The 20,223-nt window shown below is 41.8% G+C and overlaps 1 protein-coding gene across 1 annotated transcript in view; it reads left to right on the plus strand.

The window, feature by feature from the left end:
* LOC311587541 (uncharacterized protein) overlaps window positions 1–20,223 on the plus strand; it is a 297,218-nt gene that overhangs the window by 5,909 nt on the left and 271,086 nt on the right. Inside the window, exons 2-4 of the mRNA XM_084764499.1 lie at window positions 7,360–7,486; window positions 7,691–7,751; window positions 8,814–8,958. Of these exons, the coding sequence (XP_084620625.1) occupies window positions 7,360–7,486; window positions 7,691–7,751; window positions 8,814–8,958 (333 nt within the window). The remainder of the gene's footprint in view (window positions 1–7,359; window positions 7,487–7,690; window positions 7,752–8,813; window positions 8,959–20,223) is intronic.

The following is a 20,223-nucleotide window of genomic DNA, read 5'->3' on the forward strand; positions in this document are numbered from 1 at the left end:
TCTTGTCTCCTCCCATTCTTCCCTCCCTCCCATTTTCCCCCTATTCCCTGCCCCTATGACAGTTCCTGAGGGGGATTTCTTCCCCCTGTATATGCTCATAGGGTATCAAGTCTCTTCTTGGTAACCTGCTGTCCTTCTTCTGAGTGCCACCAGGTCTCCCCCTCCAGGGAAGACCAGTCAGTTTTTGTTAAATAGTCATTAAACTATCTCTGCCCTGAGTTTGGTGTCCACGTGGTTAGTGTGGGCTATTCCTGAATTCCAAGAGGCCAAAGCTAGCAGGCTTCTAGGATTAAGAATATTTAAGTTGCAGATAAGCCAATTAACGCAGGCAATAATGTTAATGGTGAGGCATGCCCTCATCAGAATGGCTGATTGCTATATCTGTGAGAGATTATATTGATTGATGATTGATGTGGGAGGCTCTTCCACTAGGGTTGCAGTATTCCTCAGCAAGTGGTCCTGGCTTGGATAAGATATCAGGCTGCTAATAAGAGAGTGCTCAAGTAAGCAAGCAAGCCAGGAAACAATGTTTGTCCATGGTTTTTGTTATAATTTTCAAGGTTGAGTTTCTCTTCTTACCTTACAGAATGTTAGACTGTGAACTGACAGAACCATCTGAAAAAGCAACAAGTGGGGCCGAAGAAAGTGCAGTGTGTGGTTTTAGAGAAAAAACAGAACTAGGTAGTTTTAGATGGCAGTCAAATCCTGAAAGAGAGGAAGGGATTTCTCAAGGAAATTATCACCAGTAAAGAGAAAGCCCTACCTCTGCATTGGAAGCCTAAGATGGGTAACATCCTTCTTGCTACATCTTAAATGAATGGAAAGTATAGGCAAAGTGATTGCAAAGCAGGCACTTCATATAAAACCTGCTGCAACTCTGATCCATGCGTGGCATATTTCATCTCAGTTTAGAAACCAAAGTTGGCAGGATCACACATTGTTGTACTTGTTTTAAACCAAGAAAGATGCAAAATTCAAGGTCATGTATTCTGTCTTTGTGAATTTAGTTCAACGTTGCTCTAGCAACTTTTGTTTTGCAGAGACAGTGCCCCAATAAGGAAACTATGAGATATAATTTCACCAGGCTTTGGATATGTAGCCCGTGTTGCATTTTGAGACCATAAGATGTTGAGATACCTAAGCTTGAGAAATATACCATGGAGAGATACATATACTAAGCTAAAGTAACAAAACTGAGTAATGAATGAGAAATTGTAGTCATAGGGCTATCTATACCCTTTGAAACTGAAGCCCCATGTATCTGAGACAGAGGTAGGGTACTTGGTGCTTGCCCTGCTGTTTTTTTTTTTTTGTTGTTTCGTTTTGTTTTTTCTTTTCTTTTCTTTCTTTCCTTTTTCTTTCTTTTTTTTTTTGTTGTTTTTTTTTGGGCCTCCATCCATTCTTTCCTCACTATATATACATTTCTCTCAATTCAAACGGGAAGGTATGTTCTGTGCCATTGTATATTGTAAAAATATAACTTGTTTCCAGATTTTAGAAAATATACCTATCAAAAGATTTTCTGGAGTGTCAGAAGAGTCTTTGTTCTTGAATACTCTATGAACAGTTGCAGACCACTAGGATCATTTAAGTTGATTAAAATGCATTTTCACTGTGAGTCAATAATGGCCTATATCAGAGTATAATTGGTCAAATCAGAAAGACTCTCAGTGGTGTCATTTCTTTAAACACTTATCTCCACTGTTTTTTGGCTTTCTTAGCGGTACTTTTGTACTAAGCGTTTACCTACATGCCTTTTTGGGGATGGGATTTGAGTGTCTGTAGACTCAACCCGTTTTATGTTTTTGTTTCTACTGTGTTGTGTTTGAAACTGCTTGTTCAGATTCCTTCTCATGCTGTCATGCATCCACAACTATAGACTGTGCCCCTAAATCACGTAAGATATAGTAGAAGCAGTTAGTATTCAATGTTAAGCTATTTTGCTACCCGTATTTTTAATTAATGAACTAATTAATTAAATCCCTTTACAGCCTGACCTCTCCCTCCTCTACTCCCAGTCCCACCATCATTCCTCCTTTCCCCAAGTAGCCCTCCTTCTCCTCAGTGAAGGGGAGGCCCACAAGTGCTATCAACCTCCCCGGCATCTCAAGTTGCAGCCCGACTAAGAACATCCTTTCCCACTGATGCCTAAGGAGGCAGCCCAGATAGGGAAAAAGGGATCCAAAGTCAGACAGCATAGTCAAGATGGCTCCTATTCCCATTGTTAGGGCTCCCACTGTTAACCAAACTGCACATCTTCTATATATGTGTAGTCAGCCTATGTATGCTCTTTGATTATGGTTCAGTTTCTGTGAGTCCCCATGCGCTCAAGATAGTTGACTGTAGGTTTTCTTGTGGTCTCCTCAACTACCCAGGATCACACTATCTTTCTTCTTACCGTTCATCCAAATTTCCTGCTCTCTGCCTATTGTTTGGCTCTGGATCTCTGCATCAGTTTCCATCAGGTGCTGGAGGAAGACTCAGAAAACACTTATGCTAAGAACCAGTCTGCAAGCATAGCAAAGTATCCTTAATAGTGTGAGGGATTGGCTCTTTCTCCTTTGGGTAGGTGTTATGTAGAGTAGCAAGTTATTTGATTGCCATTTCTTCAAATTCTAATCCATCTTTATCCCTATACTTTTTATAGGCGAGATAAATTTTGGGTCGAAGGCTTTAAGGGTGGTTTTGTGTCCCCCTCCCTCCACTGGAAGTCCCACTTGTCTATAATAGTTGGCAACTTCAGCCTCTTAGCACCTGATGCTCGGAGTCTCAGCTAGATTCACCCCCAAAGGTTCCAAGGACCCTTCCTTTCCCAGGGATGCCCCCTTCTGCAGAAGAATATTAATTCATAACATGGCTGTTCTCATAAGAGATAGCATGTAAAGACTTTCTTAGGTATATGTAACCCAGCAGGCAAGAGATCACGTCCAAAGGTCTCCTACGTCTGTGTGATCCAGTTGTAATACAAAACATGCCTTTAATCCAGGAGACAGAAGTAACAGATTTGTGTTTAAGGCCAGCCTGGTATAGAGCAAATATCTAGTAAAGAAAAGCTTAGATCCATATATGGTGATATAGTCCTTTCATCCTAATTGAAGGTTAAGTGAATTTAAAGAAGGAAGCAGCACCCAGGCTTGATAGTGATATGATTGTGTGGAAGAAGAGGTGATGAATCAGAGAAGATGTGGTAGAATAGGATATGGCCAACTCCCTCTAGAGAGAGCCCAGGGAAGCTACTGAAGAGGCATTTGTACAGAGACAGGAAACAGTTTTACCAGGAACCAGACCACAAACAAAATGAGATGTTTTTCTCTTGCCAAAAGCTCAATGATGGTTCCATTACTTTAGAGGTTTTCTTCTGCTAAAATCAAATTAAGCTCTTAACAAATGAATAATTATAAAAGGTGTAGTCTGCAAGGTAAGTAAATACTTGAATAGAAGTGGATCAGGGCATAATGATTCTACAAACTGTATTGCTTCTGGGCAGTGGTGGCATATGCCTTTAATCCCAGCACTTGGGAGGCAGAGGCAGGCAGATTGCTGTGAGTTAGAGGCCATTCTGGTCTACAAAGGGAGTCCAGGACAGTCAAGGATACACAGAGAGACCCTGTCTTGAAAAACAAACAAACAAACAAAAAACCAAGTGACAACAAAAATACTATTGCTACCTAGCACATCTTCCACAGTGGGCAGATGAAAAACACAGTTTTATTAGTCAAGGTTCTCAACATGAGCATAACTGGTAGAGTGGATCTCATTCTGTGTATTTTGAAAGTAAATTTTTTGAATGTCTCACAACTGTGCTCCAGCTAGTTCAACGTTGACTATCCACCAAAGGAAACGTAGAGACTCCCGAACTTGTTTGGTCCATGTGGCTGGATGTCTTATCTGGTGCTCAATATACTCCAGAAGTCCAAAAATTAGGATGTAAAGACACTAAAGGAATGAAAATTTTCTAGCCTAGACTAATGAAAACAGGCAAAGAAAGGAAGCGTCCTTCTTCAATATCTTCTTTATCTGTAGGTTGACACCCATAGCTGTGGCCCTGATTAAAGATCAATATTATCATCTCAAAAGATCTGCATTAAGGAAAGATCTTTCCAGTTCGAAAGCCTTATTTCAGAAAACTCTCTCCAAAAGGAAAGCCTCGGATACTATATCGTGATTCTGGACAAGTTCATATAGAGTTCTGCCTATTCCTACTCATGCTCAACTAGCACATCCATGTCTAAAGATGGTCGCAATGTAAAGACAGAGACATCTGTGGCCAATGTTGGCTAAAAATCATGCAGAAACATATAGAAGTTATAAAAAGAAGGACACACTTGCTTTCATGGAAGACTCAAAATAGTTCATTTTAACTAGCCCTGTCTGCTCTGACTGAAGCCTGTGACATCACTGTAGAGAATTCCATTCCTTCTTTTTTTTTCTAAGCCTTGTTTTTATTTTATGATTACAGGTTTTTTGCCTGTATATATTTGTACACAGTGCCTAAAAAGGCCAAGAAGATCCCAGATCTCCTGGGGCAGAATTTACAGCAGATAGTTAGCTACCATAGAACTTCTAGGAAATTCATAAAGCATCTTCATTACTATCTGTTGCTCTAGTCCCAGGCATTCTGACACTATTTCCTGGCCTCCCTGGCCACCAGGCAAGAATAGGGTACAAAGACATGCATTCTGGCAAAACAGGACTCTAATTAGGATTAACAGGTATGGGGAGAGTTTGGTGCAAGGTGTGGCTACAAAATTTATACTGAGGATCCATAGCCCAGGGCTAAATGACTTCATGACTTCCATCAAAGCCACAACCCCATTCTTGGTGGTTTTGTTTGTTATGGATTTTTTCTTTTTGTTTTTTTGAGACAGAGATTTTCTGTGTAGCATTGGCTGTCATGGACGCACTTTATAGACCAGGCTGGTCTCTAACTCCCAGCAATTGGCCTGCCTCTGCCTCAGGATTGCTGGGATTAAGGGCATGCTGTACCACACCTGGCCACACCTCCCGTTCTTTCTGATCCTTACATAACCAAGGTGTCAAATTCAAGGATATAAATTGGCCTCCAATGTGCTGGGGTTGGTGGCATATTATCTGAAACTTGTGTAATTAAAAAGCACCTGGGTGCCTGTGTGTCACAGCAGGGAAGCAGCATGATTGCTAGTCTGTCACCTGAGACATTACCTTGAACATCATGCCTGGCTCACTCCCTGTCCTTGTTGATTCCCTATATCCTCTAAGAGCCCTCTGCTCAGCAGAGACCCACTGACTCTTCTCTCCTTGCTGGGGAAGACACCCTCATCCCCACCCCTCCCTCCCTTCACACCTCCACTCCATCCTCTACCCCAGCCCCACCCCCTGCCCTACCACAACTGTGGGTTTTGGTTTTCTTTTTACTCACCTTTCCACTGAGGATGATGTGTTGATTAAGTTTTAGTGCTTCAAAATGATTATCTCTCTATTTTATTTTAAGATTTATTTAAGTATACAGTGTTTCACCTTCTTCTATGCCTGCCCACCAGAAGAGGGCGCCAGATCGCCCTGTAGATAACTGTGAGTCACCATATGGTTGCTGGGAATTGAACTCAGGACCTTTGGAAGAGCAGGCAGTGCTCTTAACCACAGAGCCATTTCTCCAACCCCTCCAAAATGATTATCATCTCTTGCCTGCTCTCCTCCCAGGTTTGTTTCCTATCTATCATGTGAAAGGTTGCTGCAGTTTTCCTGAACACAGTATGAAGCCACAAAACAACAATCATGTTTCCTAAACTCTCTGTAATTTGGAATCTTTTGCGTACCCTTTCACTTGTGGGATAGACTGATAACTCCACTCCAGAATGGGCAAAGGCTTTGCAAGCTGTGCACCCTGATTCCAGGAAGAAGAAGGGAAGGGCCTGAGGGTTTTGCTGGGACCTCAGGCAAGCTCAGAAGTTGGGACCTGGTGAGCTCAAGGGCAAAGGGGGAGGGGCCGGCATCTGACCTCAGGAGGCTTGAGTGGCTGGTTCTGCCCTGTGGTGAGTGCAAAGGTGGAAATGCAGGGTCTTGGAGAACAGGTATGAGTGCTACTAAAATGCAGATCTCTCCACATAAGAAAAAAAGACTGGTCCTGCAATGGAAGCCTGTTCCAGGAACTACTGTCCTGTGTCCCTTCAGCACACTCTAACCATAGGGAAGTGCTCCTGTCACTCAAGACTCAATGGCCAATCAGGGACTCCAGGAAAGAGAGAAAGAGTGATCTTTTGGGTACCATGCTGTAACTTCTGCTCTGTAGAGGAGTGGACTTGAGTGACTGTGTGCGATATGCTCTGAGTATTTGTGCTGGGTGCTGTGAAGAGAGCTCAGGCAAGGTCAGAAGACACAACATGGTAAGTGCAGAGTCACTGCTCACAGTACAAGGAACAGACAGCTGAGCAGAGGAAACTGGTGTAGTGGGTCTTCCCTGGGGCTGCGAGATAAGCAGCACCAGATGTGGCCACCTGTGAGGTCCTTTTCAGTCTTAGTAATTTTCTGGACTTGGTGATGGTCTCTGACTACCTGCACTGTGTGGATTACATCTACACAAAGCATTGGGAGCAGGGCCTTGTGAGTAGAAACATTCAGACCCCTGGTTTCTCTAGCCTCTTCTAAAAATTCTGTTCTCAGCATTTAACATTTATGTCTACGATATATTATGAAGCCCGGCATTGTGGCCCTCGCCCCAAATCACAGCACTCAGGAGGCAAGTAGCTCACTGTGTCTTTAAGGCCATCCTGGTCTGCAATGTGAGTCCATGGCAGCCAAGGCTAACACAGAGAAACAATGCCACCAACAAAACAAAAAATAAACAAACAAACAACCTATATATATATGTCATTAATTAATTTTGTCGAGGTTGTAAATGTTATCTCATGTGTTGGGTAACACTTCAGTATTAAGCTGTGACCTCCTGCTGCCCTGGTATTCATTGCATAGACGTGGCTGGCAGTCACATCATGAGATAGTCATGTGTCAGCTTCTTGACTACTGAGATTAACAGCATGAAAAAATACACTCAGTTTAAAAATCATTTTTATCATTAGTAATTGTTTATATAATTTCTCTGACATGAGCCCAGTATTCCTAAACTGTTTCTCTACCTCCCCATCCCTCTGATGATTGGCGTTTATCTTGCAAGGCTATAGGCTATTCAAGGGCTGAGGAATGACAGAAGTGGACCTCAGTTTTCAGGATCCTTATAAAATGACTTGGTTACATTAGAACATCTGTATCAGGAAATTAGTGGAGGAAGCCACAGAATTATGTGAATATATTGTCAATAAAGGACACAGTTACAGTGTCATCACTATCATGCTTTCTCTTGCACCCCTGTATGAAATATTATAGGATGCAGTGACCTATGATGATGTGAATGTGAAATTCACTCAGGAAGAGTGGACCTTGCTGGATCCTGCCCAGAAGAGTCTCTACAGAGAGGTGATGCTGGAGACCTACAGGAACCTCACTGCCATAGGTACGACTGTGAATTTTATGTTGCTTTTTAAAATCTAGTGACAACTGTTTCTCCATTGCTATTATTTGTTAGTGTAATGTCAACTGAAAATAAGGATGAATTAGATGAGTAAATCAGCCAGATGTCTGACGTTAACTGAAGGGTAACTTGAATTTTGCCTAATTTCCATTAATATATTATGCATTTTTGGTTCCTCTATTTTAGGTTACAGTTGGGAAGACCATAACATTGAAGAGAATCTTCATACTTCTAGAAGATATAGAAGGTAATTTTCATATGCAAGTTGATATGAATATTCCTGTGAATTACTTTTAGTGCATCCTTTAAGTTGTAAAGAAAAGCAAGAGTGTAAATATGCACGGTTTGAAGTGTATCGATGATTATTAAATTCTGACAAAGACATGTACCTCAAAATCAGGTATCTGTTTTTTTTTTTTTTTTTTTTTTTTTGGTGTTTTGATACAGGGTTTCTCTGTGTATCCTTGGCTGTCCTACACTCAATTTGTAGACCAGGCTGGCCTCGAACTCATAGCGATCCACCAGCCTCTGCCTCCCTAGTGCTGGGATTAAAGGCATGCACCACCATGCCCGGCTCTGATTCATTTTTGTAAGTCATTTCTCTAAGAAAGAAGATAACAAAACAATGCATTAACAAATATCACCATTTGAATCATAGTGAGCTAGATTGTACAACTGCTAATCTCTTTAGTCTCGTATTACTTAGATACTGCAGAAGATGTACACATTAACCTTCTATGGATACAAGCCGTGTTGGCATAGGAACATTGAACAAAGCAATATAACCCTCTCTTACCCAGAAGAATTAGAAGATTTGTAGTGGTACCAATAACGTGTAGACTTTCTGAACGTAATACTGTGTATAATGAATGGCTTTTCCAATTTATTGGCAATACATCCACAAACTCACACTGCATGAGTACTATCAATGTGGATTGCCTCTGTTTGCCTCGGTTCATTTTGCAATTGTAGTATGACTGACATGATAGGAAAAATTTTAATGCAACCAGAGTTGTAAATCTGACTTCTCCCAGTTCTCTTCCTACATGTGAAAAACCCTCTTCTATAGTAAAAGGATGCTATAAATGTGGTCCATGCAATACATGATCTTAAAATCACACGCCTCTTAGGAGAGGCAAAATAAAACTTGAAGAAGGAAGGAAAAATGAAAGTCAATAAACTGACATTACCATGAGATCTGATTACTTTTAAAATTAGACCGAAATGTAAAATTAATTCACAGGGATAAAAAAATTAATCAGTGTAATGAATGTGGTATAACTTTAACATGTGCGAATTATCGTTGCAGGAAAGAAAGAAGATACACTAGAGGAAAACCTTCTTTATTTACTCAGTGTGGTAAATCATGGTCATGTCAAAGTCATCCTCAAGGGCAAGAAATAATTCCTGCTGGAGAGAAACCATATGAAGATATTCAGTATGGTGAATCCTTTGTAAGTCACAGTAGTCTCCAGATTCATAAAAGAACAAAAACTAGAGAGAAACCCTATGAATGTAAACAATGTTTTATGGTCTTTGAATGTCAACGTTCTCTTCAAATTCATGAGAAAATTCATACTGGAAAGGAACGTTATGAATGTCAAAAATGTGGTAAAGTCTTTGCACAGCACAGTTCTCTTGACAGGCATAAAATAATTCATACAGGAGAGAAACCTTATGAATGTAGTCAATGCGGTAAAGCCTTCGCATGGCGCAGATCTCTTCGAATGCACACAAGAATTCATACAGAAGAGAAACCTTATGAATCTAATCAGTGTGGTAAAGCCTTTGCACGGCACTGTCATCTTCAAAGCCATGAGAGAATTCATACAGGAGAGAAACCTTATGAATGTAATCAATGTGGTAAAGCTTTTGCACAGCGCAGTCATCTTCGAAGACATGAGAGAATTTATACAGGAGAGAAACCTTATGAATGTAATCAATGTGGTAAAGCCTTTACACGGCAGAGTTCTCTTCAAGTGCATGAGAGAATTCATACAGGAGAGAAACCATATGAATGTAGTCAATGCGGTAAAGCCTTCGCATGGTGCAGATCTCTTCAAAGGCACACAAGAATTCATACAGGAGAGAAACCTTATGAATGTAATCAATGTGGTAAAGCCTTTGCACAGCACAGTCATCTTCAAATGCATGAAAATATTCATACAGGAAAGAAACCTTATGAATGTAACCAATGTGGTAAAGCCTTTGCACGGCACAGTTATCTTCAAATGCATGAAAGAATTCATACAGGGGACAAATCTTATGAATGTACTCAATGCGGTAAAGCCTTCGCATGGCACAGATCTCTTCGAATGCACACAAGAATTCATACAGAAGAGAAACCTTATGAATGTAATCAATGTGGTAAAGCCTTTGCATGGCAGATTTCTCTTCAAGTGCATGAGAGAATTCATACAGGAGAGAAACCTTATGAATGTAATCAATGTGGTAAAGCCTTTGCATGGCATGGGAGTCTTCAAAGGCATGGAAGAATTCATAGAGGAGAGAAACCTTATGAATGTAATCAATGTAGTAAAGCCTTTGCAGAGCACAATCATCTTCAAATGCATGAGAGAATTCATACAGGAGAGAAACCATATGAATGTAGTCAATGCGGTAAAGCCTTCGCATGGCGCAGATCTCTTCAAAGGCACACAAGAATTCATACAGGAGAGAAACCTTATGAATGTAATCAATGTGGTAAAGCCTTTGCACAGCACAAGGATCTTCAAAGGCATGAAAGAATTCATACAGGAAAGAAACCTTATGAATGTAACCAATGTGGTAAAGCCTTTGCATGGCACAGGGATCTTCAAATGCATGAAAGAATTCATACAGGGGAGAAACCTTATGAATGTAGTCAATGCGGTAAAGCCTTCGCATGGCACAGATCTCTTCAAAAGCACACAAGAATTCATACAGAAGAGAAACCTTATGAATGTAATCAATGTGGTAAAGCCTTTGCACGGCAGAGTTCTCTTCAAGTGCATGAGAGAATTCATACAGGAGAGAAACCATATGAATGTAGTCAATGCGGTAAAGCCTTCGCATGGCGCAGATCTCTTCAAAGGCACACAAGAATTCATACAGGAGAGAAACCTTATGAATGTAATCAATGTGGTAAAGCCTTTGCACAGCACAAGGATCTTCAAAGGCATGAAAGAATTCATACAGGAAAGAAACCTTATGAATGTAACCAATGTGGTAAAGCCTTTGCATGGCACAGGGATCTTCAAATGCATGAAAGAATTCATACAGGGGAGAAACCTTATGAATGTAGTCAATGCGGTAAAGCCTTCGCATGGCACAGATCTCTTCAAAAGCACACAAGAATTCATACAGAAGAGAAACCTTATGAATGTAATCAATGTGGTAAAGCCTTTGCACGGCAGAGTTCTCTTCAAGTGCATGAGAGAATTCATACAGGAGAGAAACCTTATGAATGTAATCAATGTGGTAAAGCCTTTGCATGGCACACGTCTCTTCAAAGGCATGAAAAAAGTCATACAGTAGAGAAACCTTAGGAGTGTAATCAATGTGGTAAAGCCTTTACATGGGACAGTTCTGTTCAACTGCATAAAAGAATTCATATTAGAGAGAAACCTTATGAATGTAATCAATGTGGTAAAGCCTTTGCATGGCACAGGGATCTTCAAAGGCATGAAAGAATTCATACAGGATAGAAGCCTTATGAATGTAATTAATGTTGTAAAGCATTTGCATATCACAGTTTTCTTCAGAGCCACGAAGGAATTCATACAGGACAGAAAATTCATGAATATAATGTCTGTGGTAAAGCCTTTGAATGTCATGGTCATCTTCAAAGGCACGAAAGATTTCACACAGGAGAGAATCTTTATGAATGTATTTCATATTTTGAAGTCTTTACATGCCTTTACATACGCGAGAGAAATTCATTGAATGTAATTAATGTGAGATAGCATAGCAGTCCAGAGTATCTCACAGACTTGTTCTATGATGCAGGAATTTTGAAGAACCGGCCCACCTAGTCTCTACAGAGTGGGACATCTGTTTCCCAGTGTCATGCTTGTTCACCATTTAGATAGTCAGTGTGCTCCCAGCAGTAAAGAACAGTCGTTTGATTCAGTGGCTATTTGGCCACATTTGTTTCATAGATGTCCTTCAGCTTAATTGAAGTATATTGGATGTGCCACCCGAAGCAGCTGTGTCTCTCTGTCAGGAAAGGCCTTTCTAATTAAATGCCATATTCTGTAAGTCTCTGAGGTGTTTTGAAGACCATCTATGTATTTACCATAATGAATAACCATACTCATCTATCTACGTATCTATCTATGGGTGAATAACTTTATTTATCTCGGTTTCTCTAAATAGACAAACATTGCTTGTTTCTAGCTATGCACAGTCTGCTGAATCTTGAAAATTTACACAAGAGACTGAATAAAGCTTTTCCTGTAATTAACTAAACTAGTATATAACAAGGCTACAAGTAAGATTTCTAGGTAAGTAACTACTGACCTGCATCTCCAACCATCCTGAGCAGCTTAGAAGAGTTTGCGTTCATAAGACTAGAACTATATCAAAGGGGAAAAGGAGTAGGTGCACAACATGTCAGCAGTGACGTCATGCTGTTGATAATACTGCACCAACTGTGAAAGCCCTTTCCAAGTGTGTATAATCCTTTAAGCACTGTTATTGTCTTAACTCACCACAATGTCCTCCTGGGCCACCTAGTTTGTCTTCGAGAAATGACCATTTACGTTAAAGTCACCATGACTATAACTGCAATGAACATGAGAATTCTGAAACCTCTAAAACTAATTTAAAGTGCATGGAAACTGACTCAGAAGATTGCAGGTATCTATAGCAATTCTGTCATTTTATGAGAATTCGAGAATGCTGCAAGAAGACCAGCAGAGCCAACTAGCCTAGATCCATGTGGACTTACAGAGATGGAAGCACCAACCGAAGAGCATACATGGACTGGACCTAGACCCCTGCACATATGTAACCCATAGGCAGTGTGATCATCATATGGGTCCACTAATAATTTGAGTAGGTGCTGTCTAGGACATAGACTGTGTTGGACACTTTCAATCAATGTTCCCTAGCCAGACTGCCTTGCCCTACCTCAGGGGATGTGTGAGGGCTCAGTTCTAATGAGACTTGTAGTGGTGGTATGGGTGTGAGTGCGCATGTTGCCTTTTCTGAAGGGATAGAGGGAAAAGGGTGGAAGGGACGGAAAGGGAGAAGAGGAGGGTGGGAGCTGCAATCACAATGTGAAGCAAATATATAAATTAAAAAAAATTTAGTAATGAATTCTGTATACTGTGTAAGACCTGGAGGCTAGGTCCTACTTCCCAGAGCCCAGTGAGACACAAGAGTCCAGTCCAATGCAAAAAGCAAGGGATGCTTTATTGATCCATCATGATGGGGTCTACCAGGCTCTATTGATCTGGAGACCCCGAATAAACAAAGCTTGAGTCTTTCATACCCTTACAGAAGCAGAGTTGGTGGACCATGATTGGTTCTTAAAAATGCCCTTTAAAATGATTGGTTACTAGATATTTTATCCCTGAGGGTGCAAGAGCTCAGCTTGGGTCATCACGTGCTGTGAGGTGTTCAGGACAGGTATGAGGGTGTGGTTTTTCTCAGAAGGTATAGAACATCCCTGAGGCCATCTCAGAAAGTACCGAGTTGCTAGGTTTGGAAAACAACTTTCTCTATCTCTTCAACTGTAAACACACAGAAACATGGCTAGAATGAGAGTGTGTGGAGAACACAGTTTACTTTCTTTTTTGTGGTAACGTAGTTGAGTGTGTGTAGGTAATATGTCCAAAGGCATCAGAATTAGTGCACTAAATATGTACAAGTTTATATCAATGACAAGAATACAACATGGTTTTAACTACTTTTTCTTGCTATCTGTGTAAAATCCTAATCCACTGCTATAAGAGTTCATTTTGTATGCTTCACCGACCTCTGTCACATTCAGATTTATTGTTCAGTTCTGGACCATGCTCTATTTTCTCTTTTGTGTTCTCAGATAAGTCAGTCATATCTGGTGCATTAGCTTTTATGTGGCCATATCCATGAACTGTGGGTCACTAAGGTTACACTTAAGTCCACTTTCTATGTCTTTGTGCATTATATTACTCCATTTCCAGGTGGACAGACTTGCTGTAGTAGAATATCATTTACCCTTGTACACCATAGTATACAACACCATTTGAAAGATGTGATGTCAAAAGAGAGAGAGAGAGAGAGAGAGAGAGAGAGAGAGAGAGAGAGAGAGAGAGAGAGAGAGAGAGAGAGAGAAATGTTCAATTTCCAGCAAAAATTCAATAGGATCCAAACAAAGCTCCTAACAATTCATCACAGGAAACTTGATCCCAAAGCTATATGATAGGAGAAAACTCATAATTTTCTATGGAAGTGTGAGGAAATAGTATAAACGTTGGTACAATGTGACTCCTGAACTTACCACAAACATTGCACAATCAATATTTGTGGGAAAAAAATGAGGGAATGGAGATAAAATGGCAAATACATAAGTTTAAATTTATATTTCAGGTTTCAGCAAAATACCTAAGGAAATTCCACCAGGGAAAGTGTGACCTTGACCAAGTTAACTATGATTCTATGTGTAACAAACACAGACTTCACTAGGAAAATCACTCAGTTACCCCTAAACTGTTTTATTTCTGCCCTCTAGCTACTACCAATCTCTCTTGCAGAGAGGTTCCATGCTCTAGAGCTCTCTCAAAATGTGATGAGAAAGGTAGTCCTATGGCCCTACATGCCTTTGTGCCCCCTTGTGGTTGCAGACAAATTCAGCCCCACTGAATCCCACAAAGAAAACAATGCTGTAGAATAATTTATGTCTGCTTCCTGCCAGATGTATTATGTCACAAGGTGTGAAATCTGCCCTGTCTATGTACTGTGTGCAGCTGAGAACCCTCTGCTTCTCAGAAAGTCCATTTGTACCCTGAAACTGAATTTCCGTGAATCATACCATTGTGGCTGGTGGTATCGGAAAAATAAGTATTGATGAAGCATAATCCTCATTAATTACTTTCTATCAGTTCCACACTATTTATACAATTGACACAAAAATTGACTGTAGAATGTCAGGTTCAGTACTTCTAGAAACTAGGCCTTCAGTTTTCTAGTCTGTCTTCCTACCGCACACGAAAACCAATGCTTGTATGTGTACCCTAGAGAGTGATAGTATAAGCTCCACAGCTTTCCACTGCTTGGGCTTCTAAGCTGAGGCTTCTAAAGGGAATCCACACTCAGGTTTTCCAGAAGCCAAAGACCTCCGCCCAGATCACCACAGAGACCAACACATTCACAGTGTGAACCACACTCCATCTCAGTCCCAGCAGATCAGACTCTGACATACCACTACACTTTCTCCTCCTGGCCATGGGGCAGCTGCCTCCACAGTCGCCATGGCGTGGCATGTGGTATTCCTCACAGTTCCCTACAGCTGCATCAGAGAAGAATCCTGGAAAAAACATGTAAGCTACCTTCCTCTCAGGCCCCTCTTTCCTAAACCTGCCCAGAGTCCCTCATTAGCTTGGAAACTCCATCTTGGCCTTTGGAAGGTAGCAGCTCCTCTACTGGGGGATCAGAGGTCAAATACCTCAGACAGTTGGAGCCTTCCTAGCTCCACCCTTGCTGCCTAGGGCCATACAGAGCACTACTCTGGGGAATTTGTTTTTAAAGACTTTTCCAATCTCCCAGAACACTTCTTGTTTCTTTTTCAAGGCACATATGATGTTACACACTCAATATGCAGTACAGCCATTTCTATTCCATAGCTGAGAAGTCCTGCATCTGAACCTCAGTCAAATTCAAAGAGTAACAAAGCAAAAAAGTGAATTTGACTGTAAGGTAATGTGGAAAGGAGATAGCTGTTCTATGCATGGTGGAGTAAGATAGTTATAGATAAGAGCCAGAGACACCAGCGAGGGGGAGGGGGTCGTGGAAGGGTATCCAGAGTGTACATGCTCCTGAGTCATATGAAGAAAGGAAGGAGGGGATGATCGTGAGGAAGACCTAGAAGTCAGGGTTGTAAATGATAGAGGAAAAGCACCAGGTAACCCCAATGATTGGACTACATAAGGAAGGGAAGCTAGGAGAAGGGCAGCCCAACACTAGGCTAGAGGGTGGGGTATGCCAAGCATTACCTTGCAGTAAGTAGGGACAGTGATGCTAGGAGAACCTGACAGCCCGGTTTCTTTCTTTCTTTCTTTCTTTCTTTCTTTCTTTCTTTATTTTATTTTATTTTATTTTATTTTATTTATTTTTTTATAGGCACCCAGAACTTTTTCTCAGGGTTTAAGACTTAACTGTAGGGAGAAATGAAAAGGTTGAAGTAACTTCAGGATAATCTAAATCATTATTTTAAAATTTGGAACAGGTTGTATGGTCCAAAATAATTCAGAGACTAAACATGTAGTAGAGCACACCAAGATTTACTCCCATCTTTTCTCTCGCCTTGAACGTTTTCTTTTTTTCTTTTTTTTTTTTTTTTTTTTGGTTTTTCGAGACAGGGTTTCTCTGTGAAGCCTTGCCAGTCCTGGACCCGCTTTGTAGACCAGGTTGACTTCGAACTCACAGCGATCCCGCCTGCCTCTGCCTCCCGAGTGCTGGGATTATAGGCGTGCGCCACCACGCCCGGCTACCATGTACGTTTTCAAACAGGAAAAATAACATTCTTGTCAAGTAGAGCTAGACTAGTGTGCGCATTTATTCTGCGTTGATAGAACTAAACAAACTTCAGAAATTTGGTTTTTAGAAATGAGTTCATTTCCTCATGCTTAGTCTTGATTGCCTTGGTCTGTGACCCTCAAAAATGGATAGTTGGACTTTCACTGATCATCTTAAATTGAATACCTGACTACTCATTGCTAATACCCATTACTGTGAAATGAGTAAACCTTTCACTTTTCTTCCTCCCCATCCATGTCTGTGCTATGACTCCATCACTTCCAAGTTGGTCAGGGAAAACAATTCTTACACAGGTCCCCTTTATTTGTAACTCCCCCCCCCCCCCCCGCAAATCCAAGGAGGATAGAGGACAATCATTCACTGGTGCCCCTTTCTCCTGATTTCCTAGTTAGGGCCTTGCCTGTAAGGAAGTGAAGGACCGCCTTCCAGGCAGTGGGAATCAGAGGGTTAGGTGCTCAAAGAAATCTTAACTACACAGCATGAAGAAAGGGTGATCTACAGGTGCTGTTGCTCTAAGCAGAAATAAATATGAAAGCCTCTGAGAAAAAGAATGAGTATTTTAATTATTGGAAAAGATTGGCATGAGCAGAAACAAAGAATTAGAGCAGTGATATATAGAAAAGTGAATTGTAAAAACACCACCATTTAACTTTTTAGAAAGATAAATATAATTTGGAAAACACATAGGTAGATTGACTTTGTAAAAGAGCAGAAACTTCTCTGGTAGAGGGAGTGGCATTAATAAGATAGGGATTGACCTTGCCCCTATGTGCAATGTTAGCTGCTGAGATCTTTAACCTGACACACACAGCTTCAGCCAATGGCCCCTTAACTGAAATTGCAATAGTCACTGGATCAAGCCAACCTAACCAAATTGTAACCCATCATCCGATCAGCTTTTATTCACATGCATGAATTAATAAAGCTGGCAAGTTACAAATTCACATACCCTGCTAGAATCAGGTCCTTCTTCACAATGGGGACTTCTGCCTGTAGCTGAGTCTCAAAACTTAGTCTGTGATCTAGCTATTGTCTATTCCGTTCCACTGGGCATTTACTGCAGACCTTCTGTTCTGCTCTGAAAGCAGAAACTCTCCTCCATGTTACTGAAATGGTCAGTTGATTACATTACTCAAATGAGTTACTTTGTTTCTTTCTTTCTTTGTTTTATTTTTAAGATAGTGTTTCTCTGTGTAGCCTTGCCTGTCCTGAACTTACTTTATAGACCATGCTGGCCTGGAACTCACAGTGATCCCCTGTCCCTGCCTCCTGAGCATTGGGATTAAATGTGTGTGCCATGACTGCCAGGCCCCTACTGGGCAGCCACCCTGAGCTCACCAGGTCACAACTGCTGAACCTGTCTGTTCTCCCTTCACCGTGTTCAGGCACTTCACTTCTTCCTGGAATCAGGGTGCATAGCTTGCAAAGCCTATCCTTCAACTTGGAGCGGAGTATTCAATCTGTGCCACAACTGAAAGGGTACCCAAATATTCAAAATTAAGGAGAGAGTTTAGTAAACAAAAGTTTTGTTTTGTGGCTTCATGCTGTGTACAACTACCTTTCACATGATAGATATGAAAAACAGCTGGGACCAAAGAAAGATTCCATCAGTCCATTCATCTAGAGACCCGTGACTAACATAGCTGTGCAATAGTTTTTCACTTTCCCACTCGGAAAGAGTTGTAGGCTAACAACAGTGTTTCCCAGTGTTTGTCATCTGTTTCCTGCTTTTCTCCCATGGTTGTCTCATAACTCCCTGGTAAAAAGAAGCAGTAGTTTGCCTGTACCCAGCCTGAAGACACAAAACTAAAGTCTTGTCTCCTAACATTGCTCTTTACCAGTGGGACATATGGATAACTCCACTGCAAGTTGAGAAATGGGCTCTTCATTTACCCACCTAGATAGAGGAGGAAGCAGGGGAAGTGGCTACTGGTTGTGTGACTTGTTGAGGTCAGGGTCACTGTCCACAGAGGGGAGGAGCAGGAGGCTGTGCTGAGGAAGCACAAGCAGTGTGTCCTCCCCGGGTTAGTTGGGGAGACAGATGTTGATGCCATTGAAGGACAGTGCTACGGAAATGCAAGTCTCTACAGCTCTGGAAAACGTTTGGCCTTGGGTAGGAAGCTTGGGCCAGCAACCATGATTCTGTGCCCCTGCAGAGCATGCTAACCTGGAGAAGTGTATATGTCACTCAAGACAAAGTTGCCAATCAGGGCCTCCAGCTAGAGACATGCCCCAGGTCAGATGGGGAGGCGGGTTCTTCCCGTAGTCTTTCTGAAGAGTCAGCTTTGTGACTGTGCAGACTTGGGTAGTTCCTCGTAGTGTGCTCTGTCCTCTGGTGCTGGGTGTTGTGAGAGAAGCTCAAGCAAGTTCCGAAGTCCCGACATGGTGAATGGAGGGTCACTGCCCAGAAATGGGAGGAGCAGGCTGCTGTGGAGAGCTAGCTGGAGTGGTGGGGCTGTGTGGGAAGACAGACCAGTAGGCTATTGGAGAATATGCACACGTGTTACTGAAATGCCAATCTCTGCAGTTCTGCAAATGGACTGGAAGCCTGGGCCATGAGCTATTGTGCTGTATCCCTTCAGGACACTGCAATTCTAAGGGAGGTACTCATGTCACTCAAGACTCGCTGGCCAATCAGAGCCTCCAGGTGGACCAGCCAGTATGAAGATGAGACACTTTCTTCTGGCTGCCATGCACAAGTGCAGCTCTTTAGCTGAACTTTCTTTAATGGTTCTGTGTGATGTGCATTGAGCACTGCTGCTGAGTGCTGTGAGGGAAACTCCAGCAAGGTCCAAAATGACAACCTGGTGAGCTCAGGGTTGCTGGGGGCTGATGGGTTATCTCCACAGGTGAAATAAGCCAGTGGAAGCCAGATAGAATGTAAAAAGGGCAAGTTTACTTGGGAACTGAAATTCCTGGGCTAGTTCAGTAGCCTCAGGGGACAGGACCGGAAGAAATCGCACTCCACTGCCCAAGTATGGCAACAAGGATTGCAGGTAAAGAAACATGAAGTATCTGCCACCTGCTGTACTAGGGAAGCCCTTGGCCCCAGGGGTGGGGCTTGGAGTGTCTCAAGGAATGCTAAGAATGTGCAGAGGCTTTCCTTGCAGGGGGCAGGGTTGGAGAAAGAGGTGGGATTGAACAGAGCATTTAGGGGAGGCCGAGGGCAACTGCAGATGCCACCTGAACACCCACAATGGGGAAGATCAGAAAGGTGAGCTGCAGGAGCTGGTGTGGTGGGTGTTCCAGGGGGCTGTGTGATAAGCAAAGGCCAGATGAGGCCAACTTTGGGGTCCTATGTGACCCTAGTGCATTCTTGGACCTGGACCTGGATCTGGCCACTGAATAACTTCCTATGGGGCTGCATTTGGGCAATTCTTTTGGAGCTTGGGCTGGTGTATAGAAATGCTCTAGGAAGGATGCCAACTTTGGAAAGCCTTATTTTCTGTGGGATCTTCTACAAGTTCTGCCCTTAGCATTTAACATTTAGGTGTAAGATCCTCTCTCTCCTCTCGAGTTTGTCTCATTGTATGAAGCTTCACTTGACCTCATAAACATCTCCCTTTCATTTCATTTCCCCCTGTGAGCGGTATACAAGATGCTATTCTTAAAAACCTTATTAGACATGAGACATAACTTGTCCAAAACCTCCTCACCTCAGCTTTTGTACTTTCTATCTTCTACTTGTTCTTTCTTTTTCATCCTCTGGGACCTTCCACTTAGGACTCTGTCACTGATGTTTGAAGGCACTGGTGTCCTTAAGAAATACTTCTGTCACTATCATTGCTGGGTAACTGTCTTAAGTGGCTAGGCTTGCTGTGTCCAGCCCATATTTAAATTGTTCAAAACACAACCGCAGACTAAATTTAAAGAAATTTAAGGACAGCAGCATGTAGAATGCAAAATCTGTTTTTAGCTGTCATTACAGAGATTTTTTTATTAGTAATTTTTTATTTGTTTGTATTATGATGTCTGGGTGACAAGGCATAGTAATTCTA

Source organism: Acomys minous, assembly GCF_964271855.1.
Source record: "Acomys minous genome assembly, chromosome: 16".
Classification (NCBI taxonomy): Eukaryota; Metazoa; Chordata; class Mammalia; order Rodentia; family Muridae; genus Acomys; species Acomys minous.